This window comes from Entelurus aequoreus, linkage group LG13, assembly GCF_033978785.1.
Source record: "Entelurus aequoreus isolate RoL-2023_Sb linkage group LG13, RoL_Eaeq_v1.1, whole genome shotgun sequence".
NCBI lineage: Eukaryota > Metazoa > Chordata > Actinopteri > Syngnathiformes > Syngnathidae > Entelurus > Entelurus aequoreus.
In genome coordinates this window covers 54,770,232-54,792,771 of record NC_084743.1, presented here as the reverse complement: position 1 = coordinate 54,792,771, position 22,540 = coordinate 54,770,232, and the positions used below count along the sequence as shown (strand labels likewise).

Genomic DNA, 22,540 nt, shown 5'->3' with positions numbered 1-22,540 from the left:
TAACTTTTATGGACAGAATTTCTAGGCGCATTCAGGGCGTTGAGGAGATCTGGTTTGGTGGCTGCAGGATTAGGTCTCTGCTTTTTGCAGATGATGTGGTCCTGATGACTTCATCTGGCCAGGATCTTCAGCTCTCACTGGATCGGTTCGCAGCCGAGTGTGAAGCGACTGGGATGGCAATCAGCACCTCAAAGTCCGACTCCATGGTTCTCGCCCGGAAAAGGGTGGAGTAAAAATCTCCGGGTTGGGGAGGAGATCTTGCCCCAAGTGGAAGAGTTCAAGTACCTCGGAGTCTTGTCCACGAGTGAGGGAAGAGTGGATCGTGAGATCGACAGGCGGATCGGTGCGGCGTTTTCAGTAATGCGGACGCTGTATCGGTCTGTTGTGGTGAAGAAGGAGCTGAGCCGGAAGGCAAAGCTCTCAATTTACCGGTCGATCTACGTTCCCATCCTCACCTTTGGTCATGAGCTTTGGGTTATGACCGACAGGACAAGATCACGGGTACAAGCGGCCGAAATGAGTTTCCTCCGCCGGGTGGCAGGGCTCTCCCTTAGAGATAGGGTGAGAAGCTCTGTCATCTGGGAGGAGCTCAAAGTAAAGCCGCTGCTCCTCCACATCGAGAAGAGCCAGATTAGGTGGTTCGGGCATCTGGTCAGGATGCCACCCGAACGCCTCCCTAGGGAGGTGTTTAGGGCACGTCCGACCGGTAGGAGGCCACAGGGAAGAACCAGGACACGTGTAGCCGGCTTAGTGTAGAAGGGGCTTTAGGCCCCGTTTACACTAAGCCGAATAAGGTTATCCAGGGTAAATCCCATCTAACCTTATCCGTGTCCACACACAACAATGCCACCGTTTAAGACCCCCGCCCCCTTCCGTCCGCCGGCGCAATGCGACCTAATACGCATGCGCTGAAAATGCACATGTTATAGTCACCTCCAGTTTTGCTTTGTGTGCAAGTTCTTAACTTGTAACTTAGCTGAACAATATCCAGTGTTGTGGTATTTCAGTTAACTGGAATCTAGTGTGCTGTGGGGCCCTATTGTAGTGAATCACACCTGAGACATCATAAATTAATCAAATCTTTATTAGACACGTAAACAATGTGATAAAGAACATTTTACATCAATCAAACTAGGAATCTAGATATCTGGTCAGGACACTCCTCACTCTTTTGCCTTCACCTTCATTGTCCATTCGTTTTTGGTGACTTTATATACTCTCGACCTAGATGTTGAGTCCGCGACATACATGGCGGACAATAACTGATACGGTCTGCTTTGCCAGTCCAAAATCATTCGCCGTTTTTTAATACAAAGCATGCGCTACCTTTTTTATCACATCCACAGGAGCTCGCATTCTCGTTGTCTCTTCTTCGACAAATGGACAAAGTTTTTCGTTAAGTAGAAACACAGCCAACCTGGCCGTACATTGTAAAGTTCTCTTGCCGTCTGAGAAGTGTTGTATCCCAAATAGCTGCAATCGCTTTCTCTTAAGGTATTCATGTGTGATTTCCACAAGCGTCTGTACATGTGGAGGAAGGAGAAACACGGGCACGTCTGGATGACTCGCCTTCTTCATATTTCCAGTGTTTACCTCCGAGTTACGAAATCGCTTTATTATGAACCTGGCTGTGGCGCGTTCTTTCTGACGTCACTTCTGTCCGAACTCAGTTTGTAAGCGATTGATGAGTCCATACAAAGCTAAGAGCCGGAGATTCAAGAAATAGACGTCGCACTTACCCGTGTAAAAATTTGTCCGAGGACGGGGACCTTAAACGATGGTTTAGTGTGGCTGAAACGGGGCTTAGGCTAAATAATTATTCATTTAAGGCATGGGTGTCAAACTCTGGCCCGCGGGCCAAAGTTGGCCCGCCGTGTAATTTTACTTGGCCCTCGAGGTGATTTCAAATTAACACGATTATATACAGCGGCGGTGCCGCGGTAACACCGCATTCACCGCTAATTGTCATACTTGCCAACCCTCCTGGGAGACTCCCAAATTTCAGTGCCCCTCCCGGAAATCGTCACGTCCACTTTTCATCCAGTCCAACGAGTGCTGGCCCAGTCACATAATATGTGCGGCTTCTGCACGCACACACAAGTGAATGCAACGCATACTTGATCAACAGTGATACAGGTTACACTGAGGGTGGCCGTATAAACAACTTTAACACTGTTAGAAATATACGCCACTGTGAACCCACACCAAACAAGAATGACAAACACATTTCGGGAGAACATCCGCACCGTAACACAACATAAACACAACAGAACAAATACCCAGAATCCTTTGCAGCACTAACTCTTAAGGGACGCTACAAGGTGTGTGTGTGTGTGGGGTGTGTGGGGGGGTATGGTGGTAGCGGGGGGTGTATTTTGTAGCGGATGTGATGATAGCTCGTAGAGAACGTTAAAGGCAGTGCCCTTAAGGCACGCCCCCAAGACTGTGGTCCGGGTGGACTACGAGATATAATGACTGATGAACACCTTCGTTCGATAATGAAGGTTGCCTCAGCTCAAAGCCTGAGCCCCGACATTAATGAACTAGCATCCAAGAAAAGATGGCAGGTATCTGGCTAGGGCACATCAGATTAGATCAGTGTGTCCTGAATGGTTGGTCTATTTATTGTTATTTTATTTTCAAATGTATTAGCCTGTGGAAAAAGTTAATGTTGATATTTACCTCAGAAGGCTGCAAATAGAAAAGAGGCATTCAATTTTTATTTAAATTGTATTTGATATGCCATTGATATTTTCTAATTATTATTATTATTATTTGAAACTCGATTTTGCATGTCACTATAAAGTTATATAAGCCTTGCTTGTTCAATATTCAATGCACAACTTGTTTGGGTCCCTATTAAAAGGTTAATTTGTTCAACCTTGGCCCGCGGCTTCGTTCAGTTTTAAATTTTGGCCCACTCTGTATTTGAGTTTGACACCCCTGATTTACTTAGAGTAGACCAGGGGTCGGCAACCTTTACCACTCAAAGAGCCATTTTGGCAAGTTTCACAAATTAAAGAAAGTAATGGGAGCCACAAAAAAAAAATTTAAATTTAAAATGTAAAACACCGCATACAAAGCTTAAACGCTTCGTGCTATGTTAACTAGGGGTCTCCGACACACGCACCGGCACGCACTTTAATGTGGACATTTGATGTTAGTGCAGCCCGCGAGTTTTGAATGAATGGCGCTTGATAGCGTCATACTTGCCAATCCTCTCATTTTTCCCGGGAGACTCCCGAATATCAGAGCGTGATGACACTGCATTCGGCGCCCTCTACAGTCTGCCCTAACAGTGTACCTGCTCGACCACACGTAGAACGCAATTTCAGCTTGCTCACGTAAGTGACAGCAAGGCGTACTAACTCAGCAGCCACACATCTTACACTGACGGTACCAATACCCAGAATCCCATGCAGCCCTAACTCTTCCGCTCAACCAACGCACGGAGAGGAGGGGGGGGGGGGGGTGGTTGATGTGTGGGGGGATTTGGTGGTAGCGGGGGTATATAATGTAGACCGGAAGAGTTAGGGCTGCATGGGATTCTGGGTAATGGTTGTGTTGTGTTTATGTTGTGTTACGGTGGGATGTTCTCCAGAAATGTGTTTTTCATTCTTTTTTGGTGTGGGTTCACAGTGTGGCGCATATTTGTAACGTAACAATGTTAAAGTTGTTTGATACGGCTACCGTCAGTGTAAGCTGTGTGGCTGATGAGTAAGTATGCTTTGCTGTCTCCTGTGTGTGCAAGTAATAACAACATGCAACATGTGGCTGGACTGGCACGCTGTATGTAAATGCTATAGAGGACAATTACTGCAGTGCAATTAGGGCACGCCCTTTATTTAGTAATTAGAGTGTAAGTAGGATAATTTTTCCCCCGGGAGTAATCTATGAGGGACACTGAGATCCATAAATCTCCTGGGAAAATCGGGGGGGTCGGCATGTATGTAGCTGAGCCGCATCCGAGTGGTCAAGGAGCCGCATGCGGCTCCGGAGCCGCGGGTTGCCGACCCCTGGAGTAGACTAAGCCTGAGAGTTTTTCTCCAGGACCCCGACTTAAACAAGTTGAAAAACGTATTCGGGTGTTCAGGGGCGCCGAAAAGGGGGGGTAAAGGAGACGGATTCTAGGGGCCCATGATGGAGGGGGGCCCAGAGAGGCCCCTAATGATGATGAAATTATAATACAGGGGGCCCTGTAAAGATTCTTTTCATGGGGCCCAAAATCCCTAGCGGGGCCCGTGGGGTGTTACCATTTAGTGGCCAATTGTACGGAATATGTACTGTACTGTGCAATCTACTAATAAAAGCTTCAATCAATCAAAACATTTTTTCCAAATGTAAACCTTGGCAATATGGTTTGAGTGCCTGCCTGGACTAGTTTCTTACAACAACAAACAATGATAGGAACTTTTTAGGGCGCCTGAAAGCAATAAAAAGGCAGTTTTGAAATGAGGTCTAGGCTGTGTGCATCTCCATTATTCCTACATGCTCATGGACTGTGTCATTTAAAGACCTCGGGTGGAGCTGTCGTCCTGACCAATAGGAGCATCACAGCCACATAATCAGAAAGAGAGAAAGGGGAGCTCTCGCTGCACTTGGCAGGCAAAAAAAAAAAAAAAAGAAGAAGAAAGCTTTCAGTGCGAGGATAACACTGAACTATTTGTCGGAGTCGGACTCCATTGGACCTTTTCCGTCCCCCCTCCCCATCCCCGCTGAGACTTCTGGACTACTCCTCTCGGGTCCTCTCCTCACTTTCTTTGGATTTATCGCCGCAGAAAGGCGCGCTTCTCCTTTTTGGAAACATGCTGGTCGGACGCAAACCGTGCTGGAGGCAATTGCAGGCTTCTTTTTTCCGACTGCTGTGTCTTATCCCGACAGGATTCCCCGTCCGCAGTGTGGATATGCAGCGGGCCACCGACAACATCACGGTCCGCCAGGGCGACACGGCCGTCATAAGGTGAGAAGACTCCCTCTCTAACTTCTTTCCTCCATCCATCCATCCTTCCCTTACCGCTTTTCCCCTCTTGTATGTTTATTTGGCCGTTTGTTGATGTCGCAACTCGTCATAAGAGGACAAAAAGTGCGTCTATGTGGAGTCGGTTTTCATAATCACTTGCTAGACAATGCGAGCTGTCAACCCTGATGGACAGATGTCAGGAACCACGTGATCTTTTTTTTTTCCTTTTTTTTTTTTTTCTTCTTTCCCGCCTACAATGTTTCTGCACGTCACTTACTCTTCTCCTGGTGGAATGATGCTCAATATTTGAAACTGGACACTACCAGGGGCGGTGTTCTGATCTCATGCCGATATCGGATTGAGTAAAAGTATCAGATGATATCGGCTTGCGTCTAGGACAGGGGTGTCGAACTCATTTTAGATATGGGTAAAATCACGGCACGATAACTTAAAAATAAAGACAACTTCGGATTGTTTTCTTTGTTTCAAAATAGAACAAAATGTACAAATCATAATGTTGTTGTGTTTTTTTTTACACTTACATTTTGCAGTTAATAGTATTCTATTCTATTCTTTATTTATACTTTCTGAATAAATTATGTGATAATGTTCACCAGTCAACTCATTGGTGTTAATTTTCAATCTATCAAGATAAAAAAAAACTATATCAAAATCTAATTACAGTATGTTATTTATGTAGTTTGATAATTTTCCTCGACTGATGTACTAACATCATGTGGTTTATTTTGTACATATGTAGCATCATCTACAAAGATACAAATAATTGCTATTGCGACATCTAGTGGACACATTTAGAACAGCTCTTTCTTTCGTTCAAAAATTTAGCTACATTTTTATACTTAGTAAACTCATCCCGCGGGCCGGTTTGAATCTGTTTGCAGGCCTAAACCGGCCCTCGGGCCGTTCGTTTGACACCCCTGTGCTAGAAAATGCGAGCTGTCAACCCTGATGGACAGATGTCAGGGACCAAGTGAACTATTTTATTTAATTTTTTCCCGCCTACAACGCTTCTGCATGTCACTTAGTCTTCTCAGGGTGGAATGATGCTCAATATTTGAAACTGGACACTACCAGGGGTGTTCTGATCTCATGCCGATATCAGATTGAGTAAAAGTATCAGATGATATCGGCTTGAGTCTAAGGCAGGGGTGTCGAACTCATGTTAGATATGGGTAAAATCACGGCACGATAACTTAAAAATAAAGACAACTTCAGATTGTTTCCTTTGTTTAAAAATAGAACGAAATGTACAAATCATAATGTTTTTGTTTTTTGTTTTTTTTACACTTACATGTTGCGGTTAATAGTATTCTATCTTTATTTGTTGTTATTTATATTTTCTGAAAATTTATGTGATAATGTTCATCAGTCAATTCATTGGTGTTAATTTTCAATCTTTCAAGATGAAAAAAACTATATCAAAATCTAATTACAGTATGTTATTTATGTAGTTTGATAATTTTCCTCGACTGATGTACTAACATCATGTGGTTTATTTTGTACATATGTAACATCATCTACAAAGATACAAAGAATTGCTATTGCAACATTCAGTGGACACATTTAGAACAGCTGTTTCTCAAACTCATCCCGTTGGTCGGATAAAACCTGTTCGCGGGCCTGATCCGGCCCTCGGGCCGTACGTTTGACACCCCTGTGCTAGAGAATGTGAGCTGTCAACCCTGATGGACAGATGTCAGTGACCATGTGATCTATTGTATTTATTTTTTTCCCGCCTACAATGCTTCTGCACGTCACTTAGTCTTCTCAGGGTGGAATGATGATCAATATTTGAAACTGGACACTACCAGGGGTGTTCTGATCTCATGCCGATATCGGATTGAGTAAAAGTATCAGATGATATCGGCTTCCGTCTAAGGCAGGGGTGTCGAACTCATGTTAGATATGGGTAAAATCACGGCACGATAACTTAAAAATAAAGACAACTTCAGATTGTTTCCTTTGTTTAAAAATAGAACGAAATGTACAAATCATAATGTTGTTGTTTTTTGGTTTTTTTACACTTACATGTTGCGGTTAATAGTATTCTATCTTTATTTGTTGTTATTTATATTTTCTGAATAATTTATGTGATAATGTTCATCAGTCAATTCATTGGTGTTAATTTTCAATCTATCAAGATAAAAAAAACTATATCAAAATCTAATTACAGTATGTTATTTATGTAGTTTGATAATTTTCCTCGACTGATGTACTAACATCATGTGGTTTATTTTGTACATATGTAGCATCATCTACAAAGATACAAAGAATTGCTATTGCAACATCCAGTGGACACATTTAGAACAGCTGTTTCTTTCATTCAAAAAAATGTAGTTACATTTTTATACTTAGCAAACTCATCCCGTGGGTCGGATAAAACCTGTTCGCGGGCCTGATCCGGCCCTCGGGCCGTACGTTTGACACCCCTGTGCTAGAGAATGCGAGCTGTCAACCCTGATGGACAGATGTCAGTGACCATGTGATCTATTTTATTTATTTTTTTCCCGCCTACAATGCTTCTGCACGTCACTTAGTCTTCTCAGGGTGGAATGATGATCAAGATTTGAAACTGGACACTACCAGGGGTGTTCTGATCTCATGCCGATATCGGATTGAGTAAAAGTATCAGATGATATCGGCTTGCGTCTAAGGCAGGGGTGTCGAACTCATGTTAGATATGGGTAAAATCACGGCACGATAACTTAAAAATAAAGACAACTTCGGATTGTTTTCTTTGTTTAAAAATAAAACGAAATGTACAAATCATAATGTTTTTTTTTTTTTACACTTACATGTTGCGGTTAATAGTATTCTATTTTTATTTGTTGTTATTTATATTTTCTGAATAATTTATGTGATAATGTTCATCGGTCAATTCATTGGTGTTAATTTTCAATCTATCAAGATAAAAAAAGTTGTATCAAAATTGGAGATGTCCGATAAGCGCTTTTTTGCCGATATCCCGATATTGTCCAACTCTTAATTACCGATACCGATATCAACCGATGCCGATATATACAGTCGTGGAATTAACACAATATTATGCCTAATTTTGTTGTGATGCCCCGCTGGATGCATTAAACAATGTAACAAGGTTTTCCAAAATAAGTCACAAAGTGCATTATTTTTTTTTAACATGCCTCAAAACAGCAGCCTGGAATTTGGGACATGCTCTCCCTGAGAGAGCATGAGGAGGTTGAAGTGGGCGGGGTTGGGAGGGGCGTAGGGGGTAGCAGGGGGTGTATATTGTAGCGTCCCGGAAGAGTTATTGCTGCAAGGGGTTCTGGGTATTTGTTCTGTTGTGTTTATGTTGTGGATGTTCTCCCGAAATGTGTTTGTCATTCTTGTTTGGCGTGGGTTCACAGTGTGGGGCATATTTGTAACAGTGTTAAATTTGTTTATACGGTCACCCTCAGTGTGACCTGTAGGGCTGTTGACCAAGTATGGTTTGCATTCACTTGTGTGTGTGAAAAGCCGTAGGTATTATGTGATTGGACCGGCACGCAAAGGCAGTGCCTTTAAGGTTTATTGGCGCTCTGTACTTCTCCCTACGTCCGTGTACACAGCGGGGTTTTAAAAAGTCATACATTTTACTTTTTGAAACCGATACCGATAATTTCGGATATTACATTTTAAAGCATTTATCGGCTGATAATATCGGCAGTCCGATATTATCGGACATCTCTAATCAAAATCAATTAACTGTATGTTATTTATGTAGTTTGATCATTTTCCTCGACTGATGTACTAACATCATGTGGTTTATTTTGTACATATGTAGCATTATCTACAAAGATACAAAGAATTGCTATTGCGACATCTAGTGGACACATTTAGAACAGCTGTTTCTTTCGTTCAAAAATTTTAGCTACATTTTTATACTTAGCAAACTCATCCCGCGGGCCGGTTAAATCTGTCGGATTGAGTAAAAGTATCAGATGATATCGGCTTGCGTCTAAGGCAGGGGTGTCGAACTCATTTTAGATATGGTAAAATCACGGCACGATAACTTAAAAATAAAGACAACTTCGGATTGTTTTCTTTGTTTCAAAATAGAACAAAATGTACAAATCATAATGTTGTTGTGTTTTTGTTTACACTTACATTTTGCAGTTAATAGTATTCTATTCTATTCTTTATGTATACTTTCTGAATAAATTATGTGATAATGTTCACCAGTCAACTCATTGGTGTGAATTTTCAATCTATCAAGATAAAAAAAACTATATCAAAATCAAATTACAGTATGTTATTCATGTCGTTTGATCATTTTCCTCGACTGATGTACTAACATCATGTGGTTTATTTTGTACATATGTAGCATCATCTACAAAGATACAAATAATTGCTATTGCGACATCTAGTGGACACATTTAGAACAGCTCTTTCTTTCGTTCAAAAATTTAGCTACATTTTTATACTTAGTAAACTCATCCCGCGGGCCGGTTTGAATCTGTTTGCGGGCCTAGACCGGCCCTCGGGCCGTTCGTTTGACACCCCTGTGCTAGAAAATGCGAGCTGTCAACCCTGATGGACAGATGTCAGGGACCACGTGAACTATTTTATTTATTTTTTCCCCGCCTACAACGCTTCTGCACGTCACTTAGTCTTCTCAGGGTGGAATGATGCTCAATATTTGAAACTGGACACTGCCAGGGGTGTTCTGATCTCATGCCGATATCAGATTGAGTAAAAGTATCAGATAATATCGGCTTGAGTCTAAGGCAGGGGTGTCGAACTCATGTTAGATATGGGTAAAATCACGGCACGATAACTTAAAAATAAAGACAACTTCGGATTGTTTTCTTTGTTTAAAAATAGAACGAAATGTAGAAATCATAATGTTGTATTTTTTTGTTTTTTTACACTTACATGTTGCGGTTAATAGTATTCTATCTTTATTTGTTATTTATATTTTCTGAATAATTTATGTGATAATGTTCATCAGTCAATTCATTGGTGTTAATTTTCAATCTATCAAGATAAAAAAAACTATCAAAATCTAATTACAGTATGTTATTTATGTAGTTTGATAATTTTCCTCGACTGATGTACTAACATCATGTGGTTTATTTTGTACATATGTAGCATCAACAACAAAGATACAAAGAATTGCTATTGCGACATCTAGTGGACACATTTAGAACAGCTGTTTCTTTCGTTCTAAAATTTTAGCTACATTTTTATACTTAGCAAACTCATCCCGCGGGTCGGATAAAATCTGTTTGCGGGCCTAAACCGGCCCTCGGGCCGTACGTTTGACACCCCTGTGCTAGAAAATGCGAGCTGTCAACCCTGATGGACAGATGTCAGGGACCACGTGATCTATTTTGTTTAATTTTTTCCCGCCTATAATGCTTCTGCACGTCACTTAGTCTTCTCAGGGTGGAAAGATGCTCAATATTTGAAACTGGACACTACCAGGGGTGTTCTGATCTCATGCCGATATCGGATTGAGTAAAAGTATCAGATGATATCGGCTTGCGTCTAAGGCAGGGGTGTCGAACTCATTTTAGATATGGGTAAAATCACGGCACGATAACTTAAAAATAAAGACAACTTCGGATTGTTTTATTTGTTTCAAAATAGAACAAAATGTACAAATCATAATGTTGTTGTGTTTTTTTTTACACTTACATTTTGCAGTTAATAGTATTCTATTCTATTCTTTATTTATACTTTCTGAATAAATTATGTGATAATGTTCACCAGTCAACTCATTGGTGTGAATTTTCAATATATCAAGATAAAAAAAAATATATCAAAATCAAATTACAGTATGTTATTCATGTCGTTTGATCATTTTCCTCGACTGATGTACTAACATCATGTGGTTTATTTTGTACATATGTAGCATCATCTACAAAGATACAAATAATTGCTATTGCAACATCTAGTGGACACATTTAGAACAGCTCTTTCTTTCGTTCAAAAATTTAGCTACATTTTTATACTTAGTAAACTCATCCCGCAGGCCGGTTTGAATCTGTTTGCGGGCCTAGACCGGCCCCCGGGCCGTTCGTTTGACACCCCTGTGCTAGAAAATGCGAGCTGTCAACCCTGATGGACAGATGTCAGGGACCACGTGAACTATTTTATTTATTTTTTCCCCGCCTACAACGCTTCTGCACGTCACTTAGTCTTCTCAGGGTGGAATGATGCTCAAGATTTGAAACTGGACACTACCAGGGGTGTTCTGATCTCATGCCGATATCAGATTGAGTAAAAGTATCAGATAATATCGGCTTGAGTCTAAGGCAGGCGTGTCGAACTCATGTTAGATATGGGTAAAATCACGGCATGATAACTTAAAAATAAAGACAACTTCAAATTGTTTTCTTTGTTTAAAAATAGAACGAAATGTACAAATCATAATGTTGTTGTTTTTTTTACACTTACATGTTGCGGTTAATAGTATTCTATCTTTATTTGTTGTTGTTTATATTTTCTGAATAATGTATGTGATAATGTTCATCGGTCAATTCATTGGTGTTAATTTTCAATCTATCAAGATGAAAAAAACTATATCAAAATCTAATTACAGTATGTTATTTATGTAGTTTGATCATTTTCCTCGACTGATGTACTAACATCATGTGGTTTATTTTGTACATATGTAACATCATCTACAAAGATACAAAGAATTGATATTGCGACATCCAGTGGACACATTTAGAACAGCAGATTATTTGATAAAACATTTTTAGGTACATTTTTATACTTAGCAAACTCATCCCGCGGGCCGGTTAAATCTGTTTGCGGGCCTAAACCGGCCCTCGGGCCGTACGTTTGACACCTCTGTGCTAGAGAATGCGAGCTGTCAACCCTGATGGACAGATGTCAGTGACCACGTGATCTATTTTATTTATTTTTTTCCCACCTACAATGCTTCTGCACGTCATTTCGTCTTCTCAGGGTGGAATGATGATCAAGATTTGAAACTTAACACTACTAGGGGTGTTCTGATCTCATGCCGATATCAGATTGAGTAAAAGTATCAGATGATATCGGCTTGCGTTTAAGGCAGGAGTGTCGAACTCATGTTAGATTGGGGGCCATATGGAGAAAAATCTACTCTACATGTTGCAGTTAATAGTATTCTATCTTTATTTGTCGTTATTTATATTTTCTGAATAAATTATGTGATAATATTCATCAGTCAACTCTTTGGTGTGAATTTTCAATTTATCAAGATAAAAAAATATATATCAAAATCAAATTGCAGGATGTTATTTATGTAGTTTGCTCTATTTCCTCGACTGATGTACTAACATCATTTGGTTTATTTTGTACATATGTAACATCATCTACAAAGATACAAATAATTGCTATTGCGACATCCAGTGGACACATTTAGAACAGTTGTTTTTTTTAATAAAAAAATTGTAGGTAAATTTTTATACTTAGCAAACTCATTCCGCGGGCCGGATAAAATTTGTTTGCGGGCCTAAACCGGCCCTCGGGCCGTACGTTTGACACCCCTGATCCAAGGTGTCCGATACAAGCAGTCGTGCTGCGCCATCACTTTTGCAAACCTGGACAGCCGGTTAACATCTCAGACTACACAAATTGTCCCAAATTGGATTTGTTTTAGATCTGATTTTTTTCCAGATGACTGTTTCTGTTTCACAATTGAAACGCAGCTACAGTTGCATATTAAAAAGGCTCCACTGCAGAAGCCTATTAGAAAAAGTATCCAGTAACAAACGTGTACGCATCAATACATTTTGATTATTAGTATCGCGGTACTATGCTAATACCGGTATACTGTACAACCCTGTACAGTATACCGGTATTAGTATAGTACCGCGATACTAATAATCATATTCGGTACTATACCGCCTCTAAAAAGTACCGGTCTCCCCCGTCGTCGTCGTGTCGTGACATTGCTGGTTTACAAGCAGACGAGCATTTTCGGCAGCGCACAATCACGGAGTACTGACAAACAGACACGATGTGTAGACAGAAAAGGGAGAACGGGCGCATTTTGGCTTAAAAACTAACGATAACGGTGAAGTTATAAAACTGAAATGCCCACCGGAAGAGGCGCTTTAAGACATGGCTAGCTAGCTAGCGGCTAAAGTCCATCCGAAGTCTGCAATGTTTTAGCTACTTCTAAATCACCAATCCTGGTCTCCATGGCGACAAATAAAGTGAGTTTTTACAAGTATCATCCCTGCAGGACGAGGAATAGCTAAACAGGTTTCACTACACACCTTAGCTCACCGGTGTCAAAATGTAAACAAACGCCATTGGTGGATCTACACCTAACATCCACTGTAATGATATCAAGTACAGGAATGTATCTAGTCGATACAACTATGAGTACCTCAATATTTTTCGGCATCACAACATCTTTAGTTTTTTTAAAATTTGTATTATGTTTATAAACTCAGAAAATATGTCCCTGGACACATGAGAACGTTGAATATGACCAATGTATGATCCTGTAACGACTTGGTATTGGATTGATACCTACATTTGTGGTATCATCCAAAACTAACATAAAGCATCCAAACAACAGAAGAATAAGTGATTATTACATTTTAACAGAAGTGTAGATAGAACATGTTAAAAGAGAAAGTAAGCAGTTATTAACAATAAATGAACAAGTGAATTAATAATTCATTTTCTACCACTTGTCCTTAATTATTTAGACAAAATAATAGAATGGAAAATGACACAATATGTCAGCAGACTAAATTAGGAGCCTTTGTTTTCTTACTTACTAATAAAAGACAAGTTGTCTTGTATGTTCACTATTTTATTTAAGGACAAACTTGCAATAAGAAACATATGTTAAATGTACCCTAAGATTTTTTGTTAAAATAAAGCCAATAATGCAAATTTTTGTGGTCTCCTTTATTTAGAAAAGTATCGAAATACATTTTCCGATACCAAAATATTGGTATCGGAACAACACTAGTCATGAGTTTAACTTTGTAAAATCACTGAGGCCACACGGTGTTGCCAAAAAACTAAACAATTATCACTCCACTTTAACTTCAAGACAACATCAATCCATGCCAATTAGGTTAGTGTTTTTCTCTAAAATATTTTAATTTGCTCAAACCTTTTCTGATAACACACACTACAAAATTACAAAAATATGTATTTGACTCCTGCTTGGATCATATCAGAAAAATATCGCTATCTGTCAACACCCAGGGCTCCAATATCCGTATGATATTGGATTTTTAAAAATGTTGTCTCAGACGCTCCTTGACACAATGAGGAGTGCCTGCTTATTTTTTAATCAAACCAGTCATTTATTGGACTTCTCAGTTGTAACATTTCTATTTCATCTGATTGCTACGTTCGAGTTGGCCACATGGGCTACATCAGGCATAGGATAGCCATCATTTACAGTGCACACACGAGGGGCTCCTAGCTACTGTACATTTATCCATTTATTTTCTAGCCCCGTTTGTAAGTCGGAGTCTATTCCAGCTGACTATGGGTTAGAGTTGGGGTACACCCTGGACTGGTCAGCTGTCAATCACAGGGAACATATAGACCAGGGGTGTCCAAACTTTTTCCACTGAGGGCCGCACACGGAAAAATTAAAGCATGTGGGGGCCATTTTGATATTTTTCATTTTCAAACCATAACAAAAGATATGGATTTTTTTATTTTTATTTTACCTTTAGGGGTCCCGGGGACCATAAAGGGTCTCAGTCATTAAAATGTTAAAAATAAGTCAAATCATTATTATTATTGTTTATTTAACGCTTACAGTAAATCTCTATATCAACTTCAAGTTGATATAAAGTAATGAAAAAAAAAAAAAAAAGGCTTTTCTGTCAAAAACAACTTTGTTTTTATAGTAAAACTGAAATATGCAGTATTTAGTAATGAGAGCCCTAAAAGATCAATAATGTAGGACACCATTGATTTTAATTCTTTAATATTTTTGAGTAATCACAGTGAAAAGATAAATAAAGTACCACTAAATATATGTGGGATCCAAAAGGTGCCCCACTCATAAATAGGGATGATGTTTGATAAGAAATTATCGAGTTCGAGTCTATTATCGAATCCTCTTATCGAACCGATTCCTTATCGATTCTCTTATCGAGTCCAGATAGGTTGTTGTATATGGAAAAAAACACACACTATTTGGTTTAACAAAAGCTCACTTTTATTATATAAGAAAACAATTTAATCTAATAAATAAATAAATATTGACTGTTACCCCCCTAAAAAAATAAAATAAAATAAATAAACATTGACTGTTGTTACCCAAAGTATATTAAGTGGGATTTTTCAGAAAAACAAATACATACAGTAACACAAAAACAACCTGTCTCTGTGATGACTATAGGTGTATAAATAATAATATAGTGTTAAATAAAATCAGTCCCTTGGGCACAAAACCGGAAATAATACAGCTCTCCAAAAAATGCAATTATGCTGCTATTTGACATAACTGTTTATGATGCTTTGACATTTTTGCACTTTAAAGAAAGAAAGAAAATTCTATGAAGAGAAAAGTTGTTTGCAAATGTGGCTACAGTGCTAAAAAATTAAAAGTTAAAGCTAAAAAAAGAAATACACTTTATTGAGTTAACATTATTTCTTTATAGGGGGAAATATGTTATGAGCTAGGGAATATAACAACTACACTACCCATCATGCAACGGGAGTGACGAGCATGCGCGGTAGCCCCGAAGAGTGTTGTTGCATGTCGTCACCCGTGAAAGTAAACGTCAAGAACTCAGCCAACACGCCTCGTCTGCATTATTTATAATTAGACAGACAACACATATACAGTGTGAAAAACAAAAGTTAAAAAAGGGAGATGTGTTGTATATATATGTATGCTTTAAGAACGTTGCGGCAGCTGCCGTAAAGGAGGTGCGTTGCTAGCCTGGTTGCTATGTTTCCGGTGGGTCGTAAAAGTGTTCTTCGTGAGTTTGTACCCTGCTCAAATCTCTCAGTAAAGTTATTCATTGGATTATACCTTTTGTTTTGAACTTTATTACACCTTGGAGCGCTTTTTCCCGTCCATTGTTTTCCTGCTTTCGCTATCTGCGCCTAATGACTGAGCTACGTGACTGATTTATTGTGATGTCACACGGAGCATTTCTGGTCGGGACGGGATTCGTTCCGAGGGATTCGAATAAAGAACCAACTCTTTTCTTTACTATAGTGGTCTCGATAACGGGTACCGGTTCTCAAAAAGGAATTCGAGTCCGAGGACTCGGTTATTTTCTTATCGAACAACCGGGAAAACCGGTTTCGAGTATCATCCCTACTCATAAAGTGATACATTTTTATTAGGTTTTTCTTTTACTTTCAACACTTAAGTTAGGAGATCAACTTCAGATATATCTGTCAATTTTACGTTTGAACTATTATTTTGTTTGTTTTATGGACTTTGGTCAAAGAAAAAGTTGATTTACCACATAAAACATTTTAAAGTGAAATATTTGAAGTAATTGGAGCCTTGAATATAATTAATTATAGCATGGATTTGTTGTCATTATTTATTTTTTTTGAGCAATGGCAAAAAAAAAGAAAATTAAAGAAAGACAAAAGAAAAAAAAACAGCTTGCATGGCAGCTTTGTGTCAACACTGCAACTTTTTCCTCGTTAGATTTCACTTCATTCCACTTTTTTAGTTTTGCAATAGCATTTCCAGAATGTGTGACGGGCCGCAAATGGCCCCAGGGCCGCACTATGGACATCCTTGATATAGACAAACAACCATTCCCACTAACACCTTTGGACAATTTGGAGTCATTAATCAGCGTCACATTCATGTTGGATACCAATGTTATCCATCATACAACATTTGACTATCACTCACGTAAAATAATTGACAGTTATTAATTCAACATTTGTTGCAGCAACACAAGGAAACAAGACAATAGAGTAAATTTTAAGAATTTGACATAGTTTTCAGAAAATGTACAATTGCAATTGATAGCAAAAGGAATGAAAGTTTCCCTGATTGTCTATAGTGATCAATCCAGGATGTATTCTCACTTTTTATGTCTTAATATTGTTAAAAATATTTATGCACATTCAACAATGTTCTTAAAATAATTCCTGTTCACACCTATCTAAAATAATTTAATATGCATGGCGGTCCAGTAGTTGGTGAACAATCATACCAGGTGGCCACTCAGATAACTATTAGACTGACATATGAAATTATGATGTCAGACAGATGAATCCGATAACATGAAAACGTACCTCAGATAAAAAAGATATCAAAAAATGCTCAAATTAGGCAAAATTACCTCGTGGGTTAGGATAAGGAAATCAAGCGCTATTATTTCTGACCTTAGCTCGTAAACAAATATGGCGTTGATCCTTCCTCAGTGTTTCAGAGGATGACATTTTGCGTGCTATTTGCACCAAATGTTCAGCAAACATTCTGCAAGGTGGGGGAAAAAACATCAAGCTTCAACACACTTTAAAGACGTCTGCACTGCAAAAGAAGTGCAAACTACAGATAAATCTAATTAAAAAAAATAAATAAATAAATAAAAATAAAAATATGTATATATATATATATATAAATGTGTTATATCGGTCTTGAGAAGCAGGAAGGTATATGTATTGGCTTAAAAAAACATTAAATATGAAACATTAAATTAACATTAAAAAAGCACTGAATATCTTAAAATGTGTTTTGCGGCAATTCCAACTTGGACCACTGCGTCAGTTGCTATGTTGAGTGGCACTTTCCATCATTTTCAGTAGAACGCATCAAGGTTTCCCTGAACTGCCAAGATACCTGTGGCGGTGGGGGCGTGGTTATCGTCACCCTGACATTATCGAGTAATTTGCATAATTTGCTATGATGATATGATTTTCTTTAAAAAAGCTCAAAAAAATGTATACATAAATTTAAAACAAATCTGTTGTTATGATATATATTTTTTTTACAGTTTTGCCATATTTTCATGAGGCCACAATACATTATATTACTTAAATTTGTTTTCAAGTAAAAGAAAAACAACCTTATTTTCAAGGTGTGGCAGTAATAAAATGCAGTGGCGGTGCGCCGTATTCAATCACAGTAAGGAGAAACCCTGATATAAATGACTTATCTGTATCGGTCTTGAGAAGCAGGAAGATATCTGTATTGGCTTTAACAAAAAATATTGTCCATCCCTAAAGATACTACAATATTGCATACAAAATTGGCTTTTGAGTTCCCTTCATCTTTGTGTTTGTAATAGAATATTTTGATCTGTCATGTGACTAAGATAGGATAAGATAAGATAAGATAGACTTGATTTATCCCACAATGGGGAAATGATGTGGTTGCAGTGCAGGTACAAAAAGTCCACAAAAATAAGGTGAAACACATGAAAACAAGGAGATATTAAAGGCCTACTGAAACCCACTACTACCGACCACACAGTCTGATAGTTTATATATCAATGATGAAATCTTAACATTGCAACACATGCCAATACGGCCGGGTTAGATTAGTAAAGTGCAATTTTAAATTTCCCGCGAAATATCCTGCTGAAAACGTCTCGGTATGATGACGTTTACACGTGACGTCACGGATTGTAGCGTTCATTTTGGGACAGCATTGTGGCCAGCTATTAAGTCGTCTGTTTTCATCGCAAAATTCCACAGTATTCTGGACATCTGTGTTGGTGAATCTTTTACAATTTGTTTAATGAACAATGAAGACAGCAAAGAAGAAAGCTGTAGGTGGGAAGTGGTGTATTAGCGGCCGGCTGCAGCAACACAAACACGTAGCGGCTACATCGTAGCCGGTGGTTTCATTGTTTACATTCCCGAACGATGACAGTCAAGCTTTACCATTGGCCTGTGGAGAACTGGGACAACATAGACTCTTACCAGGAGGACTTTGAGTTGGATACACATTGGCCTGTGGAGAACTGGGACAACAGAGACTCTTACCAGGAGGACTTTGAGTTGGATACGCGCTACCGTGAGTATGCAGCTGCGGCTTCAAAACATTTGATCGCTTGCCCGTACGTGCGTGCCACTATGTGCATGTCACGTACGTAACTTTGGGGAAATATATGTGCTGTATGAACTTTGCGGAAGTGAACGGTACTTTGGGCTGTGGGATTGAGTGTGTTGTGCGGGTGTTTGATTTGTATTGGCGGGTTATATGGACGGGAGGGGGGAGGTGTTTGTTATGCGTTAATTTGTGGCATATTAAATATAAGCCTGGTTGTGTTGTGGCTAATAGAGTATATATATGTCTTGTGTTTATTTACTGTTTTAGTCATTCCCAGCTGAATATCAGGTCCCACCCGCCTCTCACAGCATCTTCCCTATCTGAATCGCTTCCACTGCCCTCTAATCCTTCACTCTCACTTTCCTCATCCATGAATCTTTCATCCTCGCTCAAATTAATGGGGTAATCGTCGCTTTCTCGGTCCGAATCGCTCTCGCTGCTGGTGGTCATGATTGTAAACAATGTGCAGATGTGAGGAGCTCCACAACCTGTGACGTCACGCTACTTCCGGTACAGGCAAGGCTTTTTTTTATCAGCGACCAAAAGTTGCGAACTTTATCGTCGATGTTCTCTACTAAATCCTTTCAGCAAAAATATGGCAATATCGCGAAATGATCAAGTATGACACATAGAATTGACCCGCTATCCCCGTTTAAATAAGAAAATCTCATTTCAGTAGGCCTTTAAAGAACACAAAGCACATTGGGTTGGGCAGTGTTTGAATTTGAACGAATCCGGTTCCAATTCTGGTTCTCTACGATTCTCAATTCCGATTCTTTTAAGAGGCAGAGTCAAAAGTGTACTATTCTTCCGAGGCTATTTTTAACCAGTATATAAATATCAATCCTTTGAACTTAAATATAAATGTTAGGAAGTTTATTTCCCCAGAAGTACACTTTTACAAAAATGTCACTTTATTTAAAAAAAAAAACAAACAAAAACCCATTTACACATATCCTGTTTATGTGTTAGAAATAGAGATGTTCCGATCACAAATTAAATTGGCCCATGAAGATTCCATGTACTCACCATCATTTTTTAAATGTATTTATGATGAGTGCTATAGACAGTGTAACAATTTCAACACAATATTTAAAGTTGTCCCATATTTTATTATATATTACACAATTGTTTCATCAAAGCAAAGTCAAGCCTACACAATAACTAAACTTTATTTACTACTTATTTAATGCGAATCAAAAAAGTAATGACGGAATTGCCGTGGTAACGTTTGTGGGCTCACATTAAAAGGAAATTAGAAAATAAACCAACACATGAACAGACACACAATATGCTTTCCTTGGCAGAACAAATTACATATTGTTCCGTCACCTCAGGAGCCACATTATTGTTGTTTGGGCGGACTTAAAAAATGACATGAATGCTGTGCCAAGCTTGAGGAACCCTTTGGCCGGTAATTTGTAGAATTTGATGCCATTAACCAGGTTTTGTAAAGGCTGAAATCATTTTGATTACCGGGGTGTTGCTGATGTAAAAAACAACAGTATGTGGCTCACACACTGCTTTGACGTTGCCCACAACAGCGAGGCTAGCTACTGAAATGAAAAAGAAAAATGTGATTCTCGCAGGGGCCCTGAGCTGTAACGTGCTGAATGAATACGCAAACGGTTTACTTTTATTTTGCTTAAAACTTTCCAACAAGTGACACGATCAGGCCTCTGCAGTAACCCTGTACCGCAATTGTCTTCGCTCATCACTGAACTAATCATAACACTTTTTTCACGTTCACACTTCAGGGAAAATTCAGATTTGTTTGCCCAAATTTGACCCAGTCCTCTTTCGTAAGTTGTCATACTAATCTTTACTCTGGTTACACAAAATCCTTGAATTTGCCAAAAATCCGCCAGGACTGAGACGTACCGTATTTTACGGACTATAAGACGCACTTAAAATCTTTTTTTTTTCCTCAAAACTTGACAGTGTGCCTTATAACCCGGTGCGCCTAATGTACGGAATAATTCTGGTTTTGCTTACGGACCTCGAAGCAATTTTATTTGGTACATGGTGTAATGATACGTGTGACCAGTAGATGGCAGTCAAACATAAGAGATACAAGTAGACTGCAATATGATGGCAATATGACTCAAGTAAACACCACCAACATTTGTATATGTACCATTGAAAATATGGTACATTACACACGGCACTCCAGAATCTATCAAAATGTTTTAGTATGACTTTGGTAAGCTATGAAGCCGCAACGCTTGATGGATTGTCGGCGCATTAAACATACGAGTATTATTATGGTGTGTGTATAAGGTAAGACATATTATCTGGCATTTTGTTTTGCAATATTATGCAAAAGCAACTTTTCTTACCTTCTGGTACCTGCTGATGTGTATTTGGGGTCTGCATAAATCCTGAAAAATTGCACGCGTGTCCGCCTTTGTAGTCCGTGACGACCCCGTAGTCCATAAGCTTCTTCTTTTTCTCTAGTTTGTTAACTGTTGCCATTTCTAATTTAAAGTAGTGTAAAGTTTTTACTTATATCTGTCTAAGGCTGAAACGACGCGTCGACGTAGTCGACGTCATCGGTTACGTAAATACGTCAACGCCGTTTTTGTGCGTCGACGCGTCGCATATTTACGTCACACTACCGTCATGGCGGAGCGCAAAGCAGACTGTGCGAGCGAGGGGAAAAACGCACGCCAAAAGTCGTCAAAAGTGTGGGAGTATTTCAATACACAGCCTAATAATGTTGTTGTATGCACACTGTGTTGAGCGGAAATGGCCTATTATAGCAGCACAACGGCTATGAACGAACATTTGAAAAGAAAACCATCAACCATCAACTAGTCAATCGTCCGCGTTAGCATACGTTGTCATCATTACACAAAAACATGAATGTGTCATTTGTATCTGCTAGGGGTGTAACGGTATGTGTTTTGTATTGAACCGTTTCGGTACGGGGCTTTCGGTTCGGTACGGGGGTGTACCGAACGAGTTTCTAAGCTAAAGCTAACTTTAGCTGCTAAAGTCTTAACAAGTTGCTTTGCTCCTCTGCCTCTGTCTCAGCACGCAGCATTGTCCCACCCATACAACCATCTGATTGGTACACACGCAGCATTGTCCCACCCACACAACCATCTGATTGGTACACACGAAGCATTATCAGCCAATCAGCAGTGCGTATTCATAGCGCATGTAGTCAGCGCTTCAGCGTGGAGCAGATAGGTGTTTAGCAGGTGAGCATCAGGCAGCGGACTCTCCCCAAATGATAATAAACACCTCCCAGTCAACTACTAGTAACATCACTATGAGCCCGTTGACCTACTAGAAACTTAAACTGCAGCTCAGCTCGCTCGCAGTCCTGGTTTGAGGTGAAGGCTAATTACCTCTCAGTTCCAGCCACATCGACCCCTTCTGAGCGCCTATTTTCAGCTGCTGGGAATATTGTAAACAAGAAAAGAAGCAAAGCAAGTAGACATGCTAACCTTTCTTCATTACAACTGTTAGTCACTCACTGGAATGAGTAGAATTGGTTATTGTGTACTGTGTTGGACTGGATGTTTATTTTGCACATTTTAAAAGCAATAGTTAATGTTTACAGTGCTCCAGAATATTTAGATTGG

The 22,540-nt window shown here is 39.3% G+C and overlaps 1 protein-coding gene across 2 annotated transcripts in view; it reads left to right on the top strand.

Annotated features, from left to right (window-relative positions):
• Positions 1-4,458: 4,458 nt before the first annotated feature.
• Positions 4,459-22,540, top strand: part of lsamp (limbic system associated membrane protein) — a 471,983-nt gene continuing 453,901 nt past the window's right edge. The window contains exon 1 of one of the 2 annotated variants that reach the window (XM_062068053.1): positions 4,459-4,960. In XM_062068053.1, the coding sequence (XP_061924037.1) occupies positions 4,806-4,960 (155 nt within the window). In that variant the 5' untranslated portion in view covers positions 4,459-4,805. The remainder of the gene's footprint in view (positions 4,961-22,540) is intronic. The other variant, XM_062068049.1, reaches the window with a different exon arrangement.